Here is a 27,158-nt window from a genome sequence, read left to right as displayed (position 1 = left end):
AGTTCTTGAAAGTGTAAGCTACATGTCAAAGTTAAAATTAGTTTCAATAGAAATAATTTCATGTGATAAATCTGGGTTTAAATCTCAAGATTTAACACAAATTAGACTTGCAGTGGTATTACTTACAATTGCATCAGCGGAGGGCGAGGATTTAAATTAAATAAAGTAGATTGAAGCTAATTTTATTTATTTGCTACGTCCATCAAGAAATGCAGTATAATCATGCAGGTGTATCTCAATCGCAGTCATACTTTAAAATATATATCGCTAGCACAAAACAACAGTGAGATAAACCTGAAATTTCCAATTTTGAGATAAATATGCAGATAGCATAATAAATTAAATAAATAATAATGTATTAAAGATTAAACAATTGAAAAATACAGCATTTATAATCTACTTTGAATAATATAATACAGTCAGACCCTTTACAAACCTCAAATTCTAGTCATATCGGAATATGTTTTTCAGGGATATCTCACTGTTGCTATGGGCTAGCAAAATGCAAGTTAACATAATATTTTACTAATGAAAGCACTCCCTCCACACACAAAAACAGTTTTAAAGGCAGAGGGACTTCATATTTTTAACTAATTTGAAATGCAAGAAAATGGTAATAAAGTTACAGCGGAGTGGGGTTCTAAGCTCGTTACTGTATTTGCCCACTTAACCTGTCCGGAAGTATGGCCGTACATAAAGGCCCAAACAAAACTTTCCTCATAGGAGTATGGGTGTACATGTACGTCTGCGCTTATAACTTAAGCCGGGTGACATTTATTTATAAAATAGCACTTACAGTGCCATCTATGGTTGTGTTTGAACCCGCAAAACCATACTTCAGATTAATTTTCCGTTCTACCCACGACATTTTACTACAAAGTTTGTGTGACATCATCGTAATGACGCTGTCAAAAAAGTTAGTTGTAAACATTTTTACCGCTAGCGCATTGCCTCTTTACAATTTCATCCAGTTTTTCTAACATATTTGTATGTTTTTGCATTTAAATGAATATTTAAAAAAAATTAAGTGCATCTTTTTTTATAATATAAATTATTTTGTGTAAGTTTGAGTGAATAGTTTTGACAAAACATTGGTAATTTTGATAGAAAACACGTTAACTGGTGTAAATAATTATTCAAGAAAATATGTTGCATTGACTAAAATCATATAAAAAAAATTGTTAAAAGTAAAAAAAATTGTTAAAAGTAAAAAAATAATATAGAAAAAACATGCTCCCCAGATAGTTTTGTGCACAGAAACTCACTCCCTTTTTACAAACTGGACATTTGTCTAGTTTTTGGGGTGGCAGATTGATGAACACAATTTCATAATAATTTTTCTATCCACTCCCGGTGGTGCACAGGGCACTGATTTTCTACTACAATTGCAGCATATCTGGATCAATTATATTACATGAAAGGTGTCTAATGCGTGGTGCCAGTCCAGAGGCAATCCCCCTCAATTAAAAAACGTTAAATTAATCTTTAAAGGGCTAACTTTTTGATTTTCCATATTGAATAAATCAGTACATTTTTATTTATCATTATTTGCGAGCAGCTTAAAGCTGATTAAATATATTTTAACTAAAGTTGCTAGAGTACTTAAACTTTTCCAAATCAAATCGAGCCCATTTATGGTTATTGAGACGTCATGTTAAGACTAGCTCTTGTGGCAACTTATTCCAACCATCTATAACCCTATTGCTTAGGTAATGCTTCCGTGATTTTAGGTTGAATCTAGTTTTCTCCAGCCCGAGACTGTGGCCCAGAAGTCGAGCATCTTGTTTCAGTTTGAACATGGAAAATCAAAATGTAGGTGCAATCAATGATTTACAAAAGTAGCTTTGATCGACTATCCTGAAGAGTTTATGTTTTTAACATAAGAAAGTTATATAGCTGCTAAGGATATAGTTTTAAAAAGTTTTTTTAGTTAAGAAATTGCTTGAGATTTTTTGCACATTCTATGCAAACTCGATTGAAATTTAATAATTTAAGATAGTATAAAAAAGTTGGTAAAGCGGTAAGAAGTCAAGTCAAGTACATACCGGCAGGAGTTGGAAGTTGGTGGGCAGCACTAGCTGCTGGTTGGGGCGGTACACCAAACCCCCTCTGACTAGTGGTGCCCCAGCGATGGGGCGCGGGCCTAGAGGAACGGGGGCGGGGCTGGGAGCGGCAGGGCGCCCCCGACCCCGGTACAATGCTGCCAGTCCAGCGGACTGCGAGGGAGTGCTCTTGGCCAGGGCAGCCTGGTACGTGCTCATCATACTGTGGCGGGCCCTTGTCATCTGGGGAAATTATCCAACATAATATATTACAATACAGAGAGATAGGTTCTACTCTTTTGTTAGTAGAACTCCAGTAAATAATTTTTGTATATTATTTTAGTAAAATCCGATTTTCAAACCTTTAAAAGGGTATGAAACTCAAGTATCTGACATCAAATATACGTGGTAATAAAGGTGATTATTAAAACTATTGCGTGTGCAGATAAACTTTTTTTTTAATTGTTGACAAAATTAGTATAATGTTATAAATGTTTTGTACACACATAATTAATAATAACGTTTCTACCTCTAATAGAGGGAAAACTTTCGTTAAGAGAGGAAGTTTGTTCTACATTCATTTTTATTTGCATATATATATAATTAGTATTATTCTATTTGCATTTAATTTTTACAGATTATTAAACAGATTCTTTCAAGATTTCTGGAAGATTATTAAAGTTTTTTTCCCTAACACATGAATAATGATTTAAAGCTGCAGTTGTATTACATATGTGCAATGGTGGCTGAAGGGGTTAAAAATAAGGGGGTCATTTTTTTACTAAATAGGTACATGTAATATATATACATAATCTTCCCAAATTTGACCATATAACCGAGTATCGCACGCAACTACACTGGCTCAGTATCAGGCATAGAAGAAACATTCACATTCTATCACTTCTTCACAATATTTTAAATAATCCCACTTCGCCTGTTTATCTGAGAGAGCTCATCCAACCTCTTTCACAACACGGACTATCTCTTCGTTCTAGTAACGAGAGAACCCTTTTAATACCCTGTCATCGCTCTGATTTTTTTGCCTCCTCTTTCACAGTAGTAGCCGCTCGATTGTGGAATAATCTACCCACTAATGTTAGAGACGCCCCTTCTTTATTTACATTTAAGTCAAGATTAAAATGTCACTATCTAAATATTTTAATTGTTCCTTTATCCTTCTTCTTTCCTTCCCATCCCCTCTCCTCTCTTCATAGTAAAGTGTTATTTTTTTTATACATATATTTATTTATGTTAATCTTTGCTTTTAATTTTTGTATAAAATTGTAAGATTCAATATGTCCGTGTATTTATAATTTTCTCAAACTGAACGGTTTGGGTAGGTAGGAAGAAATTTCCTTAAGGCAATATACCCGCCCTTATATGTATATTTATTGTATATGTATATAAAGTGTCAAATAAAATACATGTGAATTTTAATGCAATTTTTTTTTTTTAACAAAACATAAATATATCTATGTCTACATAGATTTTTGGAATATCTTACACAAATTTACAAAATACCTAACAGAGCGAGTGCACTTTATCTTTGCTCAGAGAATTTCTTAAAAAATCTTAATTCTCTTTGGTGTCAAAAATATATTTCATTCTCAACTATCACCATCGTAATTTCACAGATAAAAATTACTAGTACCTACATTTAACTTTTAAACCACATATCAAATTACTAAAAACGTATAGGATTTCAATTTTATGAGTCAATATGAATTTAGCGCATACGAAACACTAGGTAATTGGACACATGCAAGAAGCAATAGATTATAATAATAAATTATTCACAAAGCTCATTTCAATCTTGTAAAAAGGGACGAGAAAATATAAACTTGTTTGAATTTGTTGCAACAGAAAGGGAAAACATTTTTGAGAAGGGAATATGGGAGTCTAGGCATTTACAGCGCTTATGACCTGTCATTGACTGGTTTAAGTGGCCACTTTACACACTGCGTAACATTCACACAACTTAAACCAGTTAATGACAGGTCATAAGCCCTGTAAATGCCTAGACCCCCATATTCCCTTCTCAGAAATGTTTTCCCTCTCTGTTACAATAAATTTAAATATGAACAACTCCCGAGGGAGGAAATCCAACCAGTCTGCAAGCATTTGGACATACTCAAACATTGTTCAATACAAACTTATGTTAATCCTTTCCATTAAGAATTCGTCCTTTTTAAGAATGGGCATGTAAAATACATGGGAATTCATTAATCATCGTATCTATTCCAGTCTAGACCAATGCCAGTATGATATTATTACTATCAATCTTATTCTTATCTTCCTCGTTTCATATTGTTATCTCTCCGGGACAATGCAAGCGTTCGAATTATTTTTGGGCGAAATGTTCCGATGTTCATGTACGCACGGGACCTTTCATCTATTTCTTTCTCATAAGAAAATCTAGAGATAAGACATTAGCTTTGGCACAGTTACAGGAATGACCCGCGCATTCGCGATATGATCCCACTTACTATTTAATGATGCTCACACTTACACAGACCTGAACACTTACTCCTACACTAATACACATAAACACACATCTACACTTACTTTCATACAAATACACATAAACACACCATTTTGCTGTAACACAATTTGATAATATGTATGATTCTTATTTAGAAACTTTGCTGGTCTGTCTTCAAAGTGTATTTTTTTATGTTAATAGTATTCTCGATAACATCTATAAAAACATAAAGATAAATAGGTCCTTATATATTTTAGTGAATGTTTTTTTTTTTTTTTTAAATATTGTAAAACCTAATTGCATTATATTATATACTTTCTTTATAATGTATTTTAAGTAAATTAGTTTAATTGGTGGCAAATTTTGGGGGGTCATTGACCCAATGGACATAAGGGAAAGCTACCACAGCATATGTGTAAAGTTAAATTATTTGGAAATCTAGGGTTTTGAAAATTTTGTAAATCAGTGGGTTTTTTTTCTTTGAAAATTAGTATATGCTTTTTTAAAGATATCATAAATTGTCAATTGGTAGTTCTTTAAAAAATAAATTTGAAGGGTAAGTTCTAGGCATTTTTAGTATATTTTTAGTTTTTTTTTTTTTTTTAAGCAATCAAAAGTGGGTGTAAATTTGTCTTGTAAGGTACGAAAGTGAAGTGATGTTTCGGAAAAAACTTAAAACCCACTTGTTCTCTAAATCATTTGAATAAATCCGTAGCACGTGACAACAAAATAAATTATTTTAATTAAATTACAAATTTAAAAGCTTCAATTAAATTAACTTAATAATAGAATCACCATGTAAAGCGCCCTTGAGGTATTTTATTACGAAAATGGCGCTATATAAGTTATCCATAATTAATGAATTAATGACTATGACTTTGATTCTATAATAATAATAATTATGGATAACTTATATAGCGCCATTTTCGTAATAAAATACCTCAAGGGCGCTTAATACCTCAAGGGCGCTATCCCTCAAAAATTCTCCAGACTATGATTCCATACTGCAGAATAGAATGTTAAAAGTTTTTATATTTTTGGGAGAGAATGTTTCTTAGTATAACCAAAATTTATTAATTATTTTTTTTTCCCTTCTAAATGATAATATAAACTATTAATAATAAAAATAATGCTCACTCCTCCTTAATATGTAAATAAGTTTTTACCATAGCATTTATTTCCATTTCATATTACTATCTAGGATAAATACCAAGGTACTTTATATTATTAGACTTTTTTATTGTCGTACATGTTTGGGGCCACATAGGGGCAAACTGAAGTTACAAAATCAACAATCTTTTTAAAGTCTCTTTTTTTTTTAGTTTTTTAGCTAAAAAAATATTTTTTTGTAGACTCTTTTGTTAACTTTATTCTATTTAATCTTTTTCTGAGATTGTGTAAACCCCCTAAAGATAATATCAAGATTGATACTAAAAGAAGGGATTACATATTGTGTAACATTAGTTATCACTTTACTATTGCATTACTTTAACCAACCAGATTCCAAATCCCCAGACTTCCATACTCCCTTTTTTTTAAATGTTTCTTGTCTCTGTTGAAATATTTACTAACATATTTTATGCGGGAATGGTAGTAGAGGGGGGATAGAACGATGCAGATGATTATTCATATCTCTCTTTTAAATATAATTAGCCAAATAAAATCACTTGATATTTGTAAAACTGGTCTGGATAAGATGCCTTCTGTTTCTTTTTACCTAACTGTATACATGAATCGAGTTTTCCATTAAAATATTTGTTTAATTTGTCTATACAGGTATATATCCCGACCTATGGAAAATTGGTTATTTGACTCCAATATTCATAAGATTGGTTTGGAAATGAACATTCATAAAACAAAGATTATGAGTTCAACAGGACGAGACATTTTCATTAACGATAATAAAATCGAAGTGGTTGATGAATATATTTATCTAGGACACAAAGTCAAACTTGGTAAAGATAACCAGATAGCGGAGTTACCAAGAAGAATAGGGATAAGTTGGGCTGCTTTCGGCAAACTTAATTATATTTTTGAAAATAAACAAGTCCCTATATGCTTGAAAAGACAAGTATATGAATCGTGCATATTGCCGGTGACAACATACGGACTAGAAACCATGTCTATAACACAAAAAAGTAGCCAGAAATTAAAATGCACGCAACGATCCATGGAAAGACAGATGCTCGGTGCATGTCTAAAAGACAAAATAAGAAATGAAGAAATAAGGCACCGAACCGGAGTCGTGGATATCATGGATCGTGCTGCGAAATTGAAATGGCAGTGGGCAGGACACTTGGCGAGGCAAAATGATGGCAGGTGGACTCCCAGAATAATAAAGTGGAGACCGTGGGCAAACAAAAGAAGTGTTGGAAGGCCATAGAAAAGATGGGTCGACGACATTGCCTCTATTGCCGGTAAAACGTGGATGATGAAAGCGGATGATAGGAAGGAATGGAGACGTTTGGAAGAGGCCTTTATCCAGCAGTGGAGAGAATAAGGCTGTAGAAGAAAAAGAAAGAAAGAAGATTCATAAGGGGTAACTAAAATAATTATAAACCCATTTGCATTCAATCTACCACTCCAAAACTATTTAAAAGCCTTATACTTGGCAAAATAATTTCTCAAAGACAGGCAATATCTTCCGTACTTTTATTTGTTTTCTTTATTTCTTGATATTTTTTATGTTTTTTCATTATGTATTTTTGTATTATTGAATTTAGTTCTCACTGTTATGTTGCATATTATTTATTGCTCTCATTTCTTACTACAGTATAAAGTGAGTTTCTGGAAACCATATCTCAATTACATTTTTTTTTTTTTTCTTTTGATTTCAATGATACTATTATTTTGTATAATTGATTATGTATAAATCTAAATCTGTTTTTTAATGTTTATACCTCTTTTTTTTCATTGTCTTCTTTGGAATTTAATTATTTATACTTTGTTTTTCTGGATTGTTATTCTATTGCATCACATGTCATTATAATTTAATTTGATCAATTTAACTATGTATATTTTATTGTTAATTATTATGGCTTGACACGGGCACAGCCTAAAAAGCCTTAATAAGTTGTAATTTTGAATGAATAAATAAATTAAATTAAATATCACTAGTTCAATGAAATCAACTCTTTGCAAATTTTATTAGTTATCAAAATGATACAATTAATGCATTGCATAAATAAAATGTCAAGTTGATTCCTTTGAAAGTGTAATTGTAAAGCTTTGTCATCAAATTTTAATAAAGAAATTGAATTTGTTAGGACTCAGAGGCCGCTGAATTGGTTTCAGATTCAGTTTTGGTTTTAGTTTCAAATTACTGAACCGCCGGGGCGAATGCTCCTTATAATAGATTACATGCAGCTTACTATATTTTTGACATCGAAAGTAATGTTCTATGTTACAGTATTATTAAGAAAAAACACATCACCAAAAAAATATATTACTTGGGTAAGTAAATTTATACCATATTCCTTTATTTCATACAGTGACCAGTTGCGGCTCTATTGGCCAAAATTATTACTACTGGATTACACGAGATTACTCGGCTGACTTAATTACACTAATTCAAATATGTCTTTAAACCTAAAATTTTACAATCTTGTTCGAAAAATTACACTTGCGATTACAGTAAAATCTTGCAGCTTTCATTAATGCAATTTAGTCTTTCAATACTTTGTCATAAGGGCTAGTATTCTTTGAAATACATCAATTTGACTTACGACAGTCTAAGGGAGGTGACAATATACGCACTCGTTATGTGTGAGAAAGAGATAGCGAATATATTTTGTATGTCTTAACACGGAAGTTACAATAATAAGTAAGTAATTAATCTACTTATGTTTCGGTGGTTTGAAAGTAAATTTGCTTTAAAATAAATTAATATTTTGATATTTTAATCGAAACGAATTGATATTTTAATCCATAATATAGTATAAATCCTTTAGTGGGTTTTAAAAACCAAAGATTTGCTAATTGTTTTTGAATTGTAATTCGTTTTTGTCCATATGATGACAGTTAGTTAGTCAATATTGTAGGTTATTCTTCAGTATCCATTTAAACTTTAAAAATTCAGTTAGAGTTATGATAAAAACGTTACTAGTGTATAGTGTTAAAAATAAATATATATGAAGAATTATAAAATGCATAACTTATGTCGTTTTGTGAATAATAATGTGATAATAAAAGTCGATGAAACAATGATTCTTAAAACGTAATTTATGTTTTGTTTGGTGAACTATCGTACTCGGTAATAGTGTTTTATTTCGAGACAAGTTATAATAGTCAGACTTAATCAAAGATGCACCGGTACGCTAATAAATCATCCAGTTTTATTAATGACTTTTTCGGCACCCGACCCAAAACACGTGATAGCTGCGCAGATGGGTCGTTACTTTCTAATGACGAAGGCGGGGGTTCGAATCCTTACGGGGTTCAAATTTTTTTTGCAATTATGTTTTTTTAAATTGTATTCTTTAAATCAAATGTTTATGTTCCATTAGAAAATATTTTTTAACTTATAATATTATAAATCAAACACTGATTTGAGTCTACTGAACACTGTGTTCAGTAGACTCAAATCAGTGTTTGATTTCTAATATTTTAAGTTTAAATATGGAGTTCTACAAAATAAACACCAAATCAATAAATAAATCAAGAAAATATTTTTACTGAAACTATTTTCTTTCATCATTTATCAAATATATAATTATTATTTATCAAATATAAAATAGAATTGTTTTTTATATGCCATACTAATACTACCGCTATGGACATTATATCAGAATTTTCGTAGCTTACCAATTTAAAAACTCACCGCTCGCCACTGCTGAACCGACATCAAAAGTGCTCCGATCATCTTCAAACCCGGTGCAATCGACGCATAAAAATAAATTTGGTCAAACTCTTATAAAAACTAATTTTCAGAAAAAATGTCACTTAAAGTAAATAGCCTTTCCAGTGTCGATATGTTGAACGCTGATAAACTAATACCCACTGGAGATGGGGACCCATAAACCCGGAAAAACTAAAATGTAAGGTAACATTAAAAGTCATTTTTATGCCGTTTTCCATCGCTCTAATCCTTTAAAAAAAAATTACCTTCAAATTTTTTGAATCTCAAAAAGTATCGCAAATTTTGAATTTCCGCGTGTTACATAAATTCGATTTTCGTTTTTTTGTGGCATTATGTTGGCACTCATGTCTCTAACTTATGCCGACAAGTTCGGCCATTTTAAATGTTCAGTTAATTTTTGACATTAGCTGTTTTGGCTCGTCTTCGATTTTTGCTTATTCCAAAAAAAGGATCAAAGAATCTGTATCAAATTTTGTGTGAAAAACAAAATTAGGTCCGCGGACGCATTCCGAATGTTGACTGTGGCATATGGTAAAGCTACCTTGGACCGAAGCAACGTTTCATCATCAGAGTCGGGACCAGGACTCCATTGTGAACTGCTAATTTTGCCTCTTGCGACAAACATTTATTTGCCAAGGTTGATTTAAGTGCACAATTCACTTTGTTTCCGGCACTCACCCTCCTTTCAATATCTTTCTCAATAATCCCATCCCTAGTAAACATACAGTATTATTTATTTTAACAAATAAAATAACATACATAATTGTATTTGTGTTCCCGCAAAGCCTATTTTTTTTTTAAAATTTATAAAGGTAAGTACATAGTTTAATAATATATGAAGAATATAATATGTGTATGTGCACACTTAAGTTTGTCTTGCTGTTTTTAATTGATTTTCAACTATTTTTTAAATGTATTTAGGTTTTTTTCTACACGATTTTCAACAGGTATTAAATTAAATAGTTTTAGTACTACACTCCCCATTGTTCTATCTCTATAGTAGTTCTTTTGTCGTGGCACCGTCAGCTGCTGTGCCGATACTTGTCGGGTTACAATCTGGTGGGTTACTTTGGATTTAAAAGTGCAATCGAGGAAACGATCTGTCATTATCTTATACTGACACTGTTTGTTAATAGGCAAAACGTTCAAATAATATTTTATTTATTGTCTTACGCCTCAATCTTTATTTTTACAGGTACGATAGTTTTTATTTGATTTGAAACTTAGGCCCCATATTCTTAATCCATATTGAATTATTGGGTCAACTAGCCCCAAGTAAACTAGTCTCAGCACTGGGTATGGTAGGTATGGTTTTAAGTGGTACATGTTAAGCAGGCATACTCTTAGCTTATTGCAAACTGTTTTTACCTGTACAATTAAAAGTGGAATCTATGATAATACCTAAATACTTATATTTTGATACAGGATCTATTTTGTGCATTTATAGTCTTGATTAAAATCCGATTGCAGTATTTGCTGCGCGTATTTGTGTGTCTCCATTAGCAACAATTGCAGTATCATCTGCAAACTGATAGCACAGTGAGTGTCGTAGGACATTTGCCATAGAGTTACAGTAATCAGGTATTCTAGGGGACCAATTTACTGACTTCTGGGCCACTCCCGTTTTTATTTGTACTTTATTGCTGAATATGTCTTTTATTTTCACAATTATATTTAGATTGTTGAGATAATTAGCGAGTAGTTCTTTATACTTTCCTCTGATCCCAGCATCGTCCAAATATTCTACAAGGCTAGAGCGATCTAAGGTGTCGAAGGCTTTAGCATAATCGACAAATATAACAATCAGGTGTTTTCTTGTTATTTAACGCTTGGTTTATATTGTTTGCAAAGTAAATAGGCCTTATTATAGATATTTTTGGACAATCAGGATAAATCCCCTTTTCTAGGTATAGATTTATTATTTTACAAAGCATGGGGCTGATATTTTCCATGATGAAACCACGATGTGTATGATATATTTACCCTAACAAATGCTGTGCTATATAAATTTATACAGGGAAGCGATAGCCCGTGTAAGATTTCCGCTCACTCCATACTCCGATAATACCTTCCAAAATTTTGCAGATCGACAAATGTGCAGAAAAGCTTTTGGTTTTTAGCAAGAAATTTTTATGTCATATTTCGTAAATCAAATATTTGATCCATACATCCTCTTTCATTCATAAAACTGCTCTGTATATCCCACACTCTATCCTTAGTATTATCAATCAGTATTCTTCCACACATTTTGCCAACAGCGCGCAAAAGGCTGATTGCTCTATAATTTCCGCATTCCACCCTTGAACCTATTCCCTTGTATACAGGCATAACAACAGCCCTTCTCCAATCTGGAGGAGTGTGTTCTTCCTATAAATATTGGTTAAAAAGCTTGTGCAGCCATACAAAAATTATTTCACCACGCGCCTTTATAAACTGTAGCAACATTATCAAAACTTTGCGCTTTTCCATTAATAATAACATCTTATATCTACATTGAATAAATTGGTGACTTATTTACAAAAGAAACTTACATTTAAAAATCATTCCAAACTATTCCCAGTACAATTTCTCAGATTCAACTTTGATCTCAAGTCGGCACGGGTTATCGTTACCTTATTGCAATAATACTTTTTATTTATGTTATTGAGGCCAAATAAAAAAACAATGGAGGGTATGCATCTTAGATTTTCAAAAAAATAATGTCCCTTATGGCTGGGATTCCCTAATTCTATAGAGAAATAACTCAATGTTCAGGTTTCGGGTTAATGATGCTAGTGGATGGTAAAGAAGCAAGTAAAGTTTGCCTTATTATTGGTCTAAAATCTAAATCACCACATTGTTAGTTCAATGGGAAAACATTTAACATGTTTCTCTATTGAACACTTCAATCTCTTACTCTACACTTAAACCTTAAGGAATTCTATAGAAACATATCAAACTTCAGGATTGATTGTATTAGTAGTTCGTTGAGAAAACGAATTGATATGTTTTTTAACATTATCTTTGATTGCTTGAGAAATCTGATTCTTTAAAATGTCTTTTCCTTGTCTTCTTCTAGAATATTTTCTGGGCTGGTATTCCAAACGCTCTCATGGCCGTATTATCTCGTGTATTTACATACAAAATACACGAGAAAAGCTGTTTTCTCGTGCCACGAGAATGATTTAGAATAGCACCCCTGAAGAGACCTTTTTTGAGGTTGTTAAAACATCTTAAGTTGAGGAAGAAACCTTTTTACAAAATTTAATAATGTCATTTTTGCAATTTTAAAAGTTTATGTTATATTCAATGAATGATTACTATTTTCTTTAGGGTAATGAAATTTTGGTATTCTTTGAGAGATTTGCCTCAATACAAACTCACGGCATCGAATAATATCACCATGCTTCAAAAATATTCTTGGGTTATTTTTTCTTTTAGCATTGCCAACCTCTAATGTTCAAAATTTCATATACAAAACCATTCCTATATCATATTCTACAAAGATATGTTTAAAAATCGGTCCAATTTCAAAAGCATTCGGTAGATCGGTTTCTATAGATGCGACCGGTAAAAGGAATTGATCAAAAACAAGACATAGAAATAAGATTCCCAAGTGTTATGAACGATTGTGTAGGTATGATAGGCTAATAAATTAATTACACCTTGGGTCTAGCTTCAAGAACTTACACCGTCTGCTTCTATACTACAGCATGATATCTACATTCTCACTGAAACATGGCTTGGTTCCGAAATTAAATCTTCAGAACTTGGTTTTTCTAAAGCTGACTATGCTCAAATTCGTGACAAGCTTAAAAGTACCGATTGGTTGTTTTTTAATTCTCATGATTTGAATTATAATAAAAAAATATAAACAAATGCATCATACTGCTGAATATACTAAATTTCAAAATATTAGAAAAAAGTGTACTAAACTATCAGTTGAATGTTATAACAAATATATTTGTTCATACTCGTATTATTGGTTCAATACAGTCAAATAACAATTTTTTTGGAATTATGTTAAATCCTTAAAGAATCATGATTCAAATGTACGGATGTTCATGTCATATAATTCACAATATACGAACAATATGCGAGACACTGTTAATTTGTTTGCACGTTTTTTTGGTGAAGTTAATGTTGAAGCTCAAGACAATAATTTACCATACTTTTTTCTGGAAGAATGTCTAGACATAACGGACTGTAATATTTCTTTTTCAAATATAATTAGTAAAATAAAATCATTAGATATTCGTAAAACAGCTGGTCTGGATAAGATTCCTCCTACTTTTTTATATAATTGTGTACATGAATCGAGTTTTCCTTTATGTTTAATTTGTCATTGTCCGAATCTTTGGAAAATGAGTTAATTGTCGCCAATATTTAAAAAGGGTAACAAAAACAACATAAAAAATTATAGACCTATTTGCATTCAATCAACTATTCCAAAACTATTCGAAAGCCTTATACTTGATAAAATAATTTCACAAATAAGACATGCAATATCACCAGTTCAACGTGGTTTTACTCTCGGCTAATCAACTCTGACGAATTTATATAATTAATGCTTTAAATCAAAAATGTCAAGTAGATTCGATTTACACCGATTTTAGTAAAGAATTTGACAAGGTTTGTCATAAAATTTTGGTAAAGAAGTTAGATTTTTTAGGAGTTAGAGGGAATATGCTGAATTGGTTTCAAAGTTATTTAACTGGTAGAAATATGATAGTAAAAGTTAATAATTTTATGTCACAGCCGTTTTTGGCGACAAGTGAGGTTCCTCAAGGATCCCACTTAGGACCCATTTTGTTTAGTATTTTTGTAAATGACGTAGTTAAATTTTTCGTAGATGTTAATATTCTACTGTTTGCTGATGACTTAAAAATATATAGGATTATAAAAAATGAAATTGATTGTTATACTCTTCGGGAGAGTGTAAATAGATTGTACCATTGGTGTAGTTAATCAAACTTTAGTTAAATATATGTAAATGTTAAAATATAGCCTTCTGTACATGTAAAAACCCTATTAAATTTGCTTATTTGTTAAAGAGTATAGATTTGATAAGAGTGTCTCAAATAAAAGATCTAGGTATTTTGCTTGATAAGAAACTACAGTTTACCTTTCATATTAATCAGATCCCTAATGATGGAATGAAGATGCTTGGATTTGTTTTGAAAGTAGTGTCAAATTTCAAAAATGTATTTACTGTTAAACAATTGTAATGCACTTTAGTAAGGAGTAGACTTGAATACAATTCTTCAGTTTGGTCCCCCTATTGTGAAATTCATTCTCATGCTATTGAAAGGGTACAAAATAAATTCTTGCGCTTTATAAACTATAAATTAAAAATACCTGTTGAAGCCTTAAATTATGATTTTCTTAGAAGTGAAATGAGATGACTTGAATTGTCAGACCGAAGAGTTATAGCTGATTTGTTATTCTTATTTAAAATAATGAAATCAATAGTTGACAGCCCTGCTTTACTTGAACTAATTCAAATTCGAATACCTGGTAGGTGTACTAGAAGTGGAGAATTATTTTATTGTAACAATTTTCGTACCAACTTCGAAATGCATTCACCTATATCCAGAATACATAGGTATGGAAATAAGTTTAAAAAAATATTTGATATTTTCAATAGAAACTCTGTTAATGCATTAAAATGTAATCTCACTCGTGAAGAAAGGGAATAAATTTATTTAAAAACATATTATTAAATTTAACTTTGTTTTCTTGAATACGTATTTGTGTTTATTTCTTTATATTTAAATTATTCATTTGTGGATTTATGGCCAAATTCCAACTAACTGATAAAATAAAGGTGTTATTAATGTTATTTAAGCTTTCATATTGATACAAAAAACGTATTATTTATTAAGTATTGTTGTAGCATTATTTTTCTTTTTCATTATTACCTAGCTAAATACTAGCCACTTTATGTTTATGTTAAATTATTCTCAGTTTAACTTTGTTATATTTATATTAATCTTTAATTTGTCATCTTAGACACGTTATGTTTCTTTTTAACTTTATTGCAGTTTAAAAAAAAATATATATATTTTAACAAATTTGTTTAGTTTTAATTATTCAGTTTAAATATATAGTTATATTTCTTATTATTTATTACATAATGAATTGTTAACTGCTGTAATTATTTCTGTTAAGCTTTTTATTGTAAAAGGTTCTTTGAACCGTTGATATATAAATAAATAATATTAAGTGATAGGGTTTTAAAATACCTTTACATTGGAGCGAGGTATTTGTGATATTTTCAAATGCAGTTTTCCCGAAATGCGGTACTTTGAATTAGTTCCCTGTTGAATTAGGGTATTGAAATATATTTATCAATTTTTATAAACTCTTCAGATGCAAAATCCAATACTTGTCTACAAGCATTTGAACATATTAAAAATATTGCTGAATAAACAAACCGGTCCAAGAAATATAAAAATTAAAAAGTATTTTGATGCATTGCCTAGCAAGTGAATTGATTCATATGAATCACACGAACATCAATAAACGTGGCCGATCTTTCACGTCACAGAAATAAATAAGTCAATCAATGTTTTAAAGATGACAGAAAATATAACCATCGGCAGATTCAAATCTTCGCGGCTCAACAAATCAATGTGAAAATTGATAAACTTCATAATTTAAATCAATAAATTTGCTTAAACAATGTTTCGTGTTTTAAAATTTTTATTTTTTAAAAATTAAAAGCTTTTACTAACATGATCCATACCCTGCATATGGTAAAATCGCCTCTACACGCTGACTAATACTTATTGGTCAATGTGTATTAGCCAACGCATTTGCTGACATCTTGAGGGGACTATTTGTTGCTGGCAGAGCTAGCATACGTGCTGGCACATACGCTGACATGTGATCTGTCTGTTGTGTCCTTTTCAACACAGATCAAAGGGCGCTTTTATTTATTTATTATTTTATTATTTATTACAACCATAATTTGAAAATATGTATTACATGTACAACTTTGCTTCCAGCGTTTTCCCGTAGATGGCTTTAGCCGTAAATAGTGGTCGAAATAAATAGACGAGTCATGCAATAAACTTGGGCATCTGTCAACATAACCTCATAGAAACATTAGTCAATTTATGTCTGCATCATAAAATTATTCTTGATTAAATGTTATTTTATGAGCTAAATTGAATCTGAATGAAGAAATCTGCGGCTGAGGCTCATCAAATGATCTCAAATCAAAAATGGGTGAGGCCGCTATTAGTGGGAAAAATCTGCGAGTGGTTTCAAAGCTTCAAGAATGGTGATTATCACTTCAAATACAGCCATAGCGGTGCAAGATAGAGGATTTTCAAGGATGCAGAATTGAAGGACTCGTGTCAAAGTCAAGAAGAATTGGTAGCCATTGGGATTGACTCTACAAGAAATCTAAAAATGTCTCAAAACCACGGGATTGATTCAGAAGAAAGCAAATTGGGTGCCATACGCGTTGGAATCGAGAGATATTGAATGCCGTTAGTTTGCTTGTGAACAGTTGCTAGAAAGGAACAGACGAGAGGGATTTCCGCATTGCATTGTGACTAGGAATGTAAAATAGTTCCATCCGATAACCCCAAGCGCAGATAATCATCAGAATTTCTCAGCCGCACGTCTGTGTTGACCGCCAAAGCGAATATTCACGGCTCTAAGGTTATGCTCTGTATTTAGGGGGACCAGCTCGGCGTATTACTCGGTTGTACGCCTAATACTTTTGTAATAAATAAAAATAAAATAATATTATTCATGGTTATAGTAAAAATGTGATTTATAAATTATCCTTTTATTATTTATGTTAATGATGAACCGGCACTTTATAAGTTAACCTTGTAGTATTATAATTTGTGTTAGATAAATAAACATTTTACAAGTTTTCCTATTAGTATTATTATTGTTATATTATCTATGTCAATGTTTTACTGCATAAATACATTGTTGACATTTAACAGTGTCAAAATTTTGTTATTTGCTGACATGAAGATTTTCTGAGTTATTCATGCTATTGATGACAGTATTTCTATTCAACATAACCTAAATAAACTATTTCAGTGGGGTTTAACAAATAAACATCAACTAAATGTAATTAAATGTCAAATCATGAGATTTCGCAGAACTTCAGAATCCAAAAATGTTTTATCGTTCTATTGTCTTCGTATCTGAAATACGGGATTAATTTAAGATTTCAAAGATATTAATACAATTAAAATAATGTATGCATCATAAACTGTGCAAAAGTAAATTACTTTAAAAACATCGACTCACTATATTATTTTGGTATGTATATATATTTACATATTTATACACACACAATTCTGGGTTTTTTTATCCCAAGGGGGAGTAGGTATATTATTATTTATATCACTACAGAGATGGGTAGAATTTTTGTTTCAAGATTATGGATATTTGAGCGTTTACAAAAAACCCAGAATATTCGCTAATAAGCGGAATGGGGAATGTTGTAGAATTCTACATAAAAGTGGCCACTTGAACCCAACCTATGACAGGTCATAAGCCCTGTAAACGCTCGAATATCCATAATCTTGAAACAAAAATTCTACCCATCTCTGTAGTGATATAAATAATAATCGACTCACTAGATTGCACCTCTAAGTCTTTGAAGTTATAAAAAAAAACATACAATATTTTTGTGAAAAAAGACTCACCCATAAGGCAATTGAAAGATAGGGATTCTTTAATGTTTACGGATTGTAAAAAATTGCAAAGCACGGTAATTACTATTTCTCAATGATAGGCGCTAAATTGGCTACACATATTCTCCAAAACAGAAAAGAAACTGAATTATTGTTGGCAGAAAACATAAAACAATACATTTAGCTCATCTAACATAACTATTTGCCCAAATGAAATCATTGAAACTATTAGTCTACTAAAAGCATCGAATTCATCAGGTCCTGATAGTATTGGTTCTGTTCTGATTAAGCATTTAAAATCAACTATTGCACAGCCTCTCTCTTAACCTAAGCTTTAGTTTTGGCACATTCCCATAATCCTTAAAAAAGCTATTGTAATTCTTATTCATAAAAAGGAGACAGAGTAGTTATTGCCAACTATCGACCAATATCATTACTTAACACTATCTCTAAAATTACAGAAAAATAGTAAAAAAAAAAATTAAAAAAGAATTTTAGAATACATAGACATTAATAATATTCTATCAGTATGGATTTCAAAAAGCGATTTAAAAAAGCAAATAGGTACAGATAAGCCAATCTCTGGTATAACAGATCTTATTTCTAAATATGTAGACTCCGGCAAGAAATGTCTTTCAATTTTTCTAGGCTAAGCAAAAGCTTTCGACACAATATCACATAAAATCATGATAAAACATCTGTCAAATATAGGTTTACAAGGTAATTTACTAGACTGGTTTAAAAGCTATTTATGTGGTAGAACACAACAAGTAAAAATAGATATTATTACTAGCGAAGATAAACCTATTGATTTTGGTGTACCACAAGGTATTTTGAGACTGATTTTCTTCATTTTGTATATGATTTATGTCTGACACACATAAAAAATTGTGACATAATTGCATTTGCAGATGATGCAGCTCTAATTTTTACTAGTGACAGATGGGATGAAACTTATTCTGGGGCTCAAAACGGTGTCAATAAAATAAAAATGAGACTGGATAACAATCCCTTAACTTTAAATATTAACTAACTAACCATCACGCCATTTCCCGGAGGGGTAGGCAGAGGATAGAACGCCACACCACTCTGTCCTGGCACACTTCCTTTGCTTCCTTCACATTCATACATCTTCTCATGCACGCACATCGATTATTCCGACTTTTCACATGACCACTTTCAAGAATTTGTTGTACTTGATCATGCCATGTCTTTCTCGGCCTTCCTCGACTTCTACAACCAGACACACATTCGCATCATAAATCTTTTTAACCGTTCTTTCATCATTCATTCGATCCACATGACCGAACCATCGCAAAAGACCTTTCTTAATTTTGACGATAATGCTTAACTCAGCCTTGCATTCTGCTCTAATTTCGACATTAGGGCACCTATCATACATTGTTTTTCCGCACATTCACCTGAGGGATCGCATTTCAACAGCATTCAGTCTACTTTCGTCCCTTTTTTTCCAACTCCATGCTTCGCTTCCATACATTAGGGTTGGTACCAGAACTCCATTATGAACTGCTAATTTAGCCTCTTGCGATAGACACTTATTTGCTACGACAGACTTTAAGGCACCATTAACTCTGTTACCGGCACTAACCCTCCTTTCAATATCCTTGTCCATATTTCCATCTCTAGTAAACATACTACCCAGATATACAAATTCTTCGACCTGTTTCAAACTATCTCCATTTACTACAATCTTACATTCAGTCATAGTTACATTTCTTTCAAAGACCATGACGTTTGACTTTTGCACATTCATTAGCAAATCACTCTCCTTGCACACTTTAAATATTGACAAAACAAAATATATAACTTTTAATAAAACCACAGTGGGACAGCCTAAACCAAACCTTAAATTAAAAGTATGCTCTGAAATACTTGAACCAGTACACCATATAAAATATTTGGGAATAATTATTGATATTAATAGTCTTAAAATGATTGATTGAGTCTGTAATGTACGGGCCCGTTTACACGTATCGCGCAAATTCACTTGATCCAGTAAAATTAGGGTGGGTGACACATATTTATTATTTTCCTTTTTGGTTTCATTTAATTAGTTTCTACTCGCGGGTGAAAATTTTGCTACAAGAAATCGAGTGGAGATTAGTTGACATCATGGTGTACTGATTCAAGTTTTTTACCTGCCTATTGATAAATGAAATAATTAAAAAATAATGTTTAATGAATCCACCCAAAGCTCTTTCGTTGTGCTGGACAATATTCAGCATGTCAGCAGTAGCAGAAGACATACTTCATTTGGAAAGGAATACACGTCCATCCTTAATTGTTTTGTAAGGCACTGTCTCTCTCTCGCCGTCATGTTAAACATGTTAAATTTTAATCAGGAGTGGTTTGAAGTTATAAAATAGTTTCAAATGTATATCTCGAAGTAAAAACACAAACGGCCAATTTTTCTCAATGTTGAACTTTTAAAACTCAATTGACAGCAAAAAAAAACATTACAAATTCACAGTCTAGAAAGCATGTAAATGGGGTTCAGGGTATTCAGCTCGAAAGTATTACTGGACTGCCGGTGTTTTAGAACTAGCTATTTTAGTAGTGGTATATCGGAGGATTCCAATGTTTTAAGCATTAATAGAATCTGAATATATGATCAAAATGACATTCATAACTCAATTTTGCAAAAAATGTTTTCTAGCGTTTCAGCTTTAAGGTACTATATAAAGGCGTAATAAATATAACACAATAGGCGGCCGGTGGTTTAGTTGTTAAGACGCTTGACTCACGACCGGAAGGTTCCGGATTCGATTCCTAGTGAGAATACAAAAATTCAAAATGTGTTTTTTCTCAAACCTGACTATTCTGCGCTACAATTCTCCACTGTAATTGGGCCTTCTGGCCTGTTGTGGTGTAATTAAAAAATATAAAAAACAGACAGGCAGAAACAATAGCTTGCTGAAAAAACAAAAACGGGAGTATTTGGTTTATTCATTTATGATCGGTAGATTTCACCAAAAATCGGCAGATTTTGGGAGAATCAGGTTGGCACCCACCGATTATTCGTTTTTTTAAGAAAAATCACATTTAATTTTTGTGTTTTCACCAGTCAAGCATCTTCACCAGTGAGTCAAGCATCTTCACCACTACACTACGGAGGCCGCCGGGATATTTAATATATTATAACTGTAGTTTCGAAAGCATTATTTTGAGTGACAGATTATTCTTTTTTTTATTTATTTATTTTAATAAATATTTGTGCTCTTGTGATTAACCCAAACTATTTATTAGAAAATGAGAATCAATTTGTGGTGTGGGGTGCGAGGTTTGGACCTCTGATCCCTGGGTCCGCGACACTAGCAACCCCAGTTCATTATTATATTTAGATTGCTCCTAACAGAAAAAAAAAATTGTAAGACTCAAAAGGGTAAAATTTCAGTGCCCGAGATTCTAATTAATCAACTGAGGTCCAGAGGTCCGATAAAGTGAGGCTTGAAGGGTCAAATCTCCTAGCATGTACAGTCGGCGATAGCCGAATAGTTATTGACTATTTAAATGGACTATTTTAAATGGACAGAACACAAAAAATCAGAAAACTTTCGCATATCTTCAAGTCGATAAGTAACATCTTATCCCTAATTAAACTCAACAACTATATTATATTTTATGTAACTCAATTATAACCTATGGCATAATAGGATGGGGAGGCACTAATAAATCAATATTAAAACCTCTTGAATGTGTTCAAAAATCAATAATTAAAATAATTTTTAAAAAGCCCTTCAGGTACCCCAGCGTCAACTTATTCAAAGAATTTGAGATCTAAGATATAAGGCAATTATATATTTTTAGAATAATAATGTTTGTGAAAGCAAATTATTCTACCAAATCCCAAAAGGAACACTCCCACACTACCAGAATTCAAACTAGATGATGGGTCTACCACAAACTCTGAATTCGGGCAAAGAAATTTCAGGTTTCTGGGCCCCAAAATATTCAATATGTTACCCGAACATTGCAAAACCATAACCCGGATTAAATTAAATAAATTTTAAAAATATTGGTAACTGGGTTTAGGTCGAGAAAAATCGGAAAACTTACTCAAAATAATTAACTAGAGGGTAATGTCTGCCTTAAAACCGGTTGTACCTAGCTAGGCAAACTAGACATGATCCAGAGAATCTATTACCCAAGTGTGTACGTAGTAGATAGAAAAATTGTTATATTTGTTAATAAACCAGGATTGGAGGAGGGCAGTTGTCATGCCTTTATATAAGGGAAAGAGATCTCGTGCGGAACGTGTAAATTATAGGGCAATCAGTCTTCGTCGGTAAACTGTATGGGAAAATTATAATCGAGAAAGTAAGAAAGGCAACGAAAGATAAAGTGTGGGACGTGTAAGGAGCCTTTATGAGTGGACGTGGATGTACGGATAATTTTTTTGCGCTGCGAATGCTAACGGAGAAGTTTTTGGCAAAAAGTCAGAAACTATTCTGCGCATTTGTTGATTTCCAAAAAGCGTATGATAAGGTAGATAGAATGAAATTGTGGGGCGTGTTGGAAAAGTACGGAGTAAACAATAAACTGCTGTGCTGTGCAGTATCGTCTCTCTATGAGGAGAGTTCAGCGTGTGTAAGAATTAATGGGGGATTTACGTCTTGCTTTGCGATCTCAAAACACGTAAAACAGGGATGTGTAATGTCACCATGGTTGTTTAATCTATACATGGACAACTGTATGAAAGAGATAGAATGTATGGGTATTGGAGCAAAATGGATCATTTTTCAGTAAGCTGCTTGTTGTATGCTGATGGTGCAGTTCTGTTATTGTTCTGAGTTTTAGTTCGAACACTTATGTATGGAAGTGAAACATGGAACTGGCAGAGGAAGGATGAAAGCCGAGTGAACGCAGTTGAAATGCGATCTCTTAGACGAATGTGTGGGAAATCAATGTATGACAGTATTACGAATGATGAAATCAGATGAGAGTGTAAATCTGAGTCAAGTATAATTGATAAGATTAAAAAAGGGTCTCTGAGATGGTTTGGTCACGTAGAACGAATGGACGACGAGAGAATGGTAAAACAAGTATATATGGCAAAAATGAACGGCAACGTTAGACGAGGACGACCAAGGAAGACGTGGCATGATCAGATAAACCAAAATGTTAAGTCTGGTCATGTCAAAAGCAGACAGAACCGAAGGGCATGTATGACAAGATGTATGAATGTGGAAGAGGCCTAAGAATGTATGCCAGGATAGACGTGTGTGGAGGTCCCTTCTCTCTGCCTACCCCTAAGTGAAATGGCGTGATGGTAGTGGTAGTAGTAGTAGTTATCAATTGTTAGAAACATTTTAGAGTACACCTCCTCATTATTCGGGGCACCAACATTGTAATGAGAAAGTCTAAAATAAGTTTTGGAGATTTATAATTTTAAATAAGTTAGAACAGATTTTTTAGAATTTGTTGCTGAATATTTTGAATAGAAGATTTATAACCGATTGATTAAATTTTAATTAATTAATTTTAATATACCGAATAGAATAACTCGCCAAACCCACGAACCCTGTGGCAACAACTTGGACTTCATACAGTAAAAATGCAGCCGCCAGACTTCATACTCTGGGCAATAAAAAACAAAGACATTGGTGATTCATATCAAATGAACAAGGCGGCCGTTCTCTTATATTTCATGGGTGAGAGAAGACAAGTACTTTCTAGATAAAAAGGTCTTTTTATTTTTATTATTTTTAAATTTATTATATTTTCTTACACACCTACAAAATATTTTCCATGGTATTTTTTTTATTTTTAAATGTGTTAAATTTATTCATTTATTTTTAAACTATTTACCTTTTCACACTTTCTAAATATTTGTCTATAGTTGTTGATTGATTTATATTTAAATGCTATATTTGACTTACAACTTAACTTTCTTATATGTATATTAATAGTGTATTTTTCACATTTCATGTAAAAGGCACTGAGTGTTGTTTATTTAAATAATATTAAAATTAAGAGAAATATTTTTTTCTATACTTATAAAAGGCAATATTGGTACGCGTGTCCTGGATGGACTAATTAACTACTGGACTGATTTACATGCGGTTTTCAGCAAAGTGTAGATCTTTGCCGTGAGCATATTTATAGATCTTAAATCTTCTATTTATTATGTAAAAAAGCTTGGAGCGTAAATGTTTTTCTGATCGTTCGCCAGGACTGCATTTGCCAATAATGCATATACTAATAGATGCTATTTGGTTGTGTATTAAAAAAAATTGTTTTTGAATGTTTACAAACAACATTCGTTTTTTATGGATCCCAATCAAATAATTTTTTTAACTCCTTATAATTTCTACCCATTTCCTTGTTTTTACTGTATATTTGGTAATACTGACATCATAGAATTAAGAATAGTCCAGAAACCGCATACGAACATCAAACAGAAGGTGACTAAACTACTCATAAATTAGTAGGTTTACGTTTTGACCCATTAGTTTATTTGTAAACGTCGCTCAGTAGGCCTGATTTGAATTCAACTATGCCGTGTTGTGTCCTTTTAATATTATCAATATAAAATATTTATGATCAATATTTCTGCGTGCACAATAAAATTTTGAGAAATTAACAGATTGCTTTTTTTAACCTTACATTTGTGTTATAATTATATTTTTTCCCCATCATGCAACATTACGCGGCGACATCACGAATGTGCGCGGCAAAAGTGAGGCATAGTGGGGGGAATTATAGGACACATTCCTATGTATTCAAATATGATTCTACAAAAAACTTCTTTGTCTACTCTAACAAAAGGTCTGACATGCAGTCTTTTTCGCACAATATCGGGGAGGCATTTGCAAGATAGCAACAGGAAAACCTATTTATTTAAAATACCTATTTATCAAAATTCTATGTCCTTACAATTTATGTAAACCGAGACACAAAATTAATAATGTATACGTACATATCTAATTTGGACTAAATTCAACAACTGTTCATTTAAAGTATGGTAAAGTATGAGTATGTATGTACTTAAATCTAACCAAAGTCAAAGCAATCATATTTATTTTTAGTAGGGCACATCAATGTAACCTTGGTGGCAATATAAGACTTACCTTGGGTATCTTGGCAGGGGGCTCCCATTCCACGGGAGGGCCGAGGTTGTGGTCAGGCTTGAACTTCTTGGCACAGGCGACGAGATGGCGAGCCAGCTTGCCCTTTCCATTGTCCTCGAAAGGACAGTTGGCACACTGGTGATAAGAAGGAGCTCGTTCGAGGCGCCCGCGAGTATTGTGAACCATTTCCATATGATGTAAAATGTCATGTGGACTGCGGATTTCGAATACGCAGAAGTTACATTTGTAAACATTATTTTTCATGTGTGGAGTTTCCATATGATGAGCCATGGCAAGGGATGATTCCGTTTTAAAACTACAAAATTCACATTTCTTGGGTCGAAACTTGTATGATGCATTAGTGTCTCTACTAAATTCCAGATTTTTGGTTAGTGAAGCAATGGCAATCTCTGTAGCTTTGACATTTCCACTTCCAGAGCGATTCTCTTTGTACAATTTTCGCTTTTGCTGCTTGAGGAGATCAGCCTGTACATATTCTTGAACTAAATTAACACCAATGTTAATAAAAAACTTTCCCAGCGAGTTATCGAAATAGTTGTCAGATTTTATGCTGTTTTTAATTTCACTTGTTAGGTCAGTACTGGTTGTTGGATCCTTCAAGCTTTCCAGGGAATCATCTTCTTTTTCCTTTATTATTATAGTTTTGGGGGTGTCATCGTCACTGATTACATCATCATCTGAATCAGAAGATGAACTTCCATCCCATGATGCATCATCATCATCAATATTACGTTTAGCTGTAAAAAAAAGCATACGGTTGACGGTTGTTTCTTAAGAAAACTAACAAACTAACTAACTAACCATTCCCAGCAGGTGTAGACAGATGAGAGCACTATTATTTCCTTTTAAAATAAAGCACTTCCTCCAGATAAAATAATAAATAAAAAATCAATTTTAAAAAAAAGAAAATGATACAAAAAATTTTTTAGAACTTACTTTTCTTGTCTGATCTTCTCTTTTTTGGCGATTCGTCAGCATCAGGCTTTGGGACATTATTTTCTGGTTTATTATCACATTGTGTACTAACAGAATTAACAGATTCGGGCTCTTTCTGAACCTCAGATTTTTGCTTATCCTTTTCTGCCCTCTCTTTTTCATATTTCTGGCGTTTCTCTTCAAGTTCTCTCGCCAGAACTTCAACAAATTCCTTGAATGGTTTGATTGAAGGTTTTTCATAAACATACGGCACAATGAAAGAGGGAGCCTCCACAACAAACATATCATCCGTAAGAGATGGTAGTATGGGAGGGGCTGTGACTTGGCTTCCACTCGTGCTTGCATTGGAATTGGGCTTTACAGGCACCGGAGTAACAGTGGTTCCTCTAGCAGCAATGCTCTGATACAAGGACTGGGCAGAGCTATCAATTTGTAACATCCCAAATGAGTGCTTTGAAGATGAACTCTTATTGTTTGATTCTGTATCTATGATTACCACAGTAGGCTCTTTTTCTCCTGAATCTTTTTCTCCAGACTTGTTTGCCAAATCAACTAACTCTTTTGTGTCATTCACTATAATAGCACTTTTCTCCTGAGCACTTTTCTGTGATTTTGTTACACTTGTTACTATCTGCTTTGTCTCATCCATTAATTTGTCTCTTATCCCAGGGTACATGTCATTGTTCGCTCTGGTTTCGGGTGGAATACTAGAGTCTGATGCCGTTATACCATCATCGGTATCACTACCAATTTCTTGCACATCTGGATCTACTACTGCATTTAGTTTCGGATTTGGACCTTGATTTGAAGCATCATCGACCAGCAATACTTCCCCGGAATTTTGCCCAAGGCCATTTGTTTGGCTATCCTTCGAAGAATCATCGTCTATTGCCTCCGGCTCAGAGTCAGAGTTAATACTGACATGTTCATCATTAGGAATCTCTCCATCTGATCCTTCGGAATCCTCCTCTTCTTCTTCTTCTTCAGATGTATCTTCTTCGGAGTCCATATCATCAGAGTCCTGTAAAATGTATTTAATTAGTGACAAAATACAAAAAAATTTAAAAACACTTAACA

General features: G+C 32.5%; 1 protein-coding gene across 7 annotated transcripts in view; it reads right to left on the bottom strand.

The window, feature by feature from the left end:
• Positions 1 to 27,158, bottom strand: part of MEP-1 (zinc finger protein MEP-1) — a 79,911-nt gene that overhangs the window by 6,807 nt on the left and 45,946 nt on the right. For all 7 annotated transcript variants that reach the window (XM_088224391.1, XM_088224395.1, XM_088224392.1 and 4 more), the window contains exons 3-5: positions 26,082 to 27,102; positions 25,125 to 25,882; positions 2,046 to 2,285 (exon numbers count right to left, since the gene is read on the bottom strand). In XM_088224391.1, the coding sequence (XP_088080517.1) occupies positions 2,046 to 2,285; positions 25,125 to 25,882; positions 26,082 to 27,102 (2,019 nt within the window). The remainder of the gene's footprint in view (positions 1 to 2,045; positions 2,286 to 25,124; positions 25,883 to 26,081; positions 27,103 to 27,158) is intronic.

The sequence above is a fragment of the Micrasema longulum genome, unplaced genomic scaffold (assembly GCF_059751315.1).
Source record: "Micrasema longulum isolate JH-2025_06_02 unplaced genomic scaffold, ASM5975131v1 h1tg000281l, whole genome shotgun sequence".
Taxonomy (NCBI): Eukaryota; Metazoa; Arthropoda; class Insecta; order Trichoptera; family Brachycentridae; genus Micrasema; species Micrasema longulum.
This window is presented reverse-complemented; position numbering and strand designations above follow the sequence as displayed.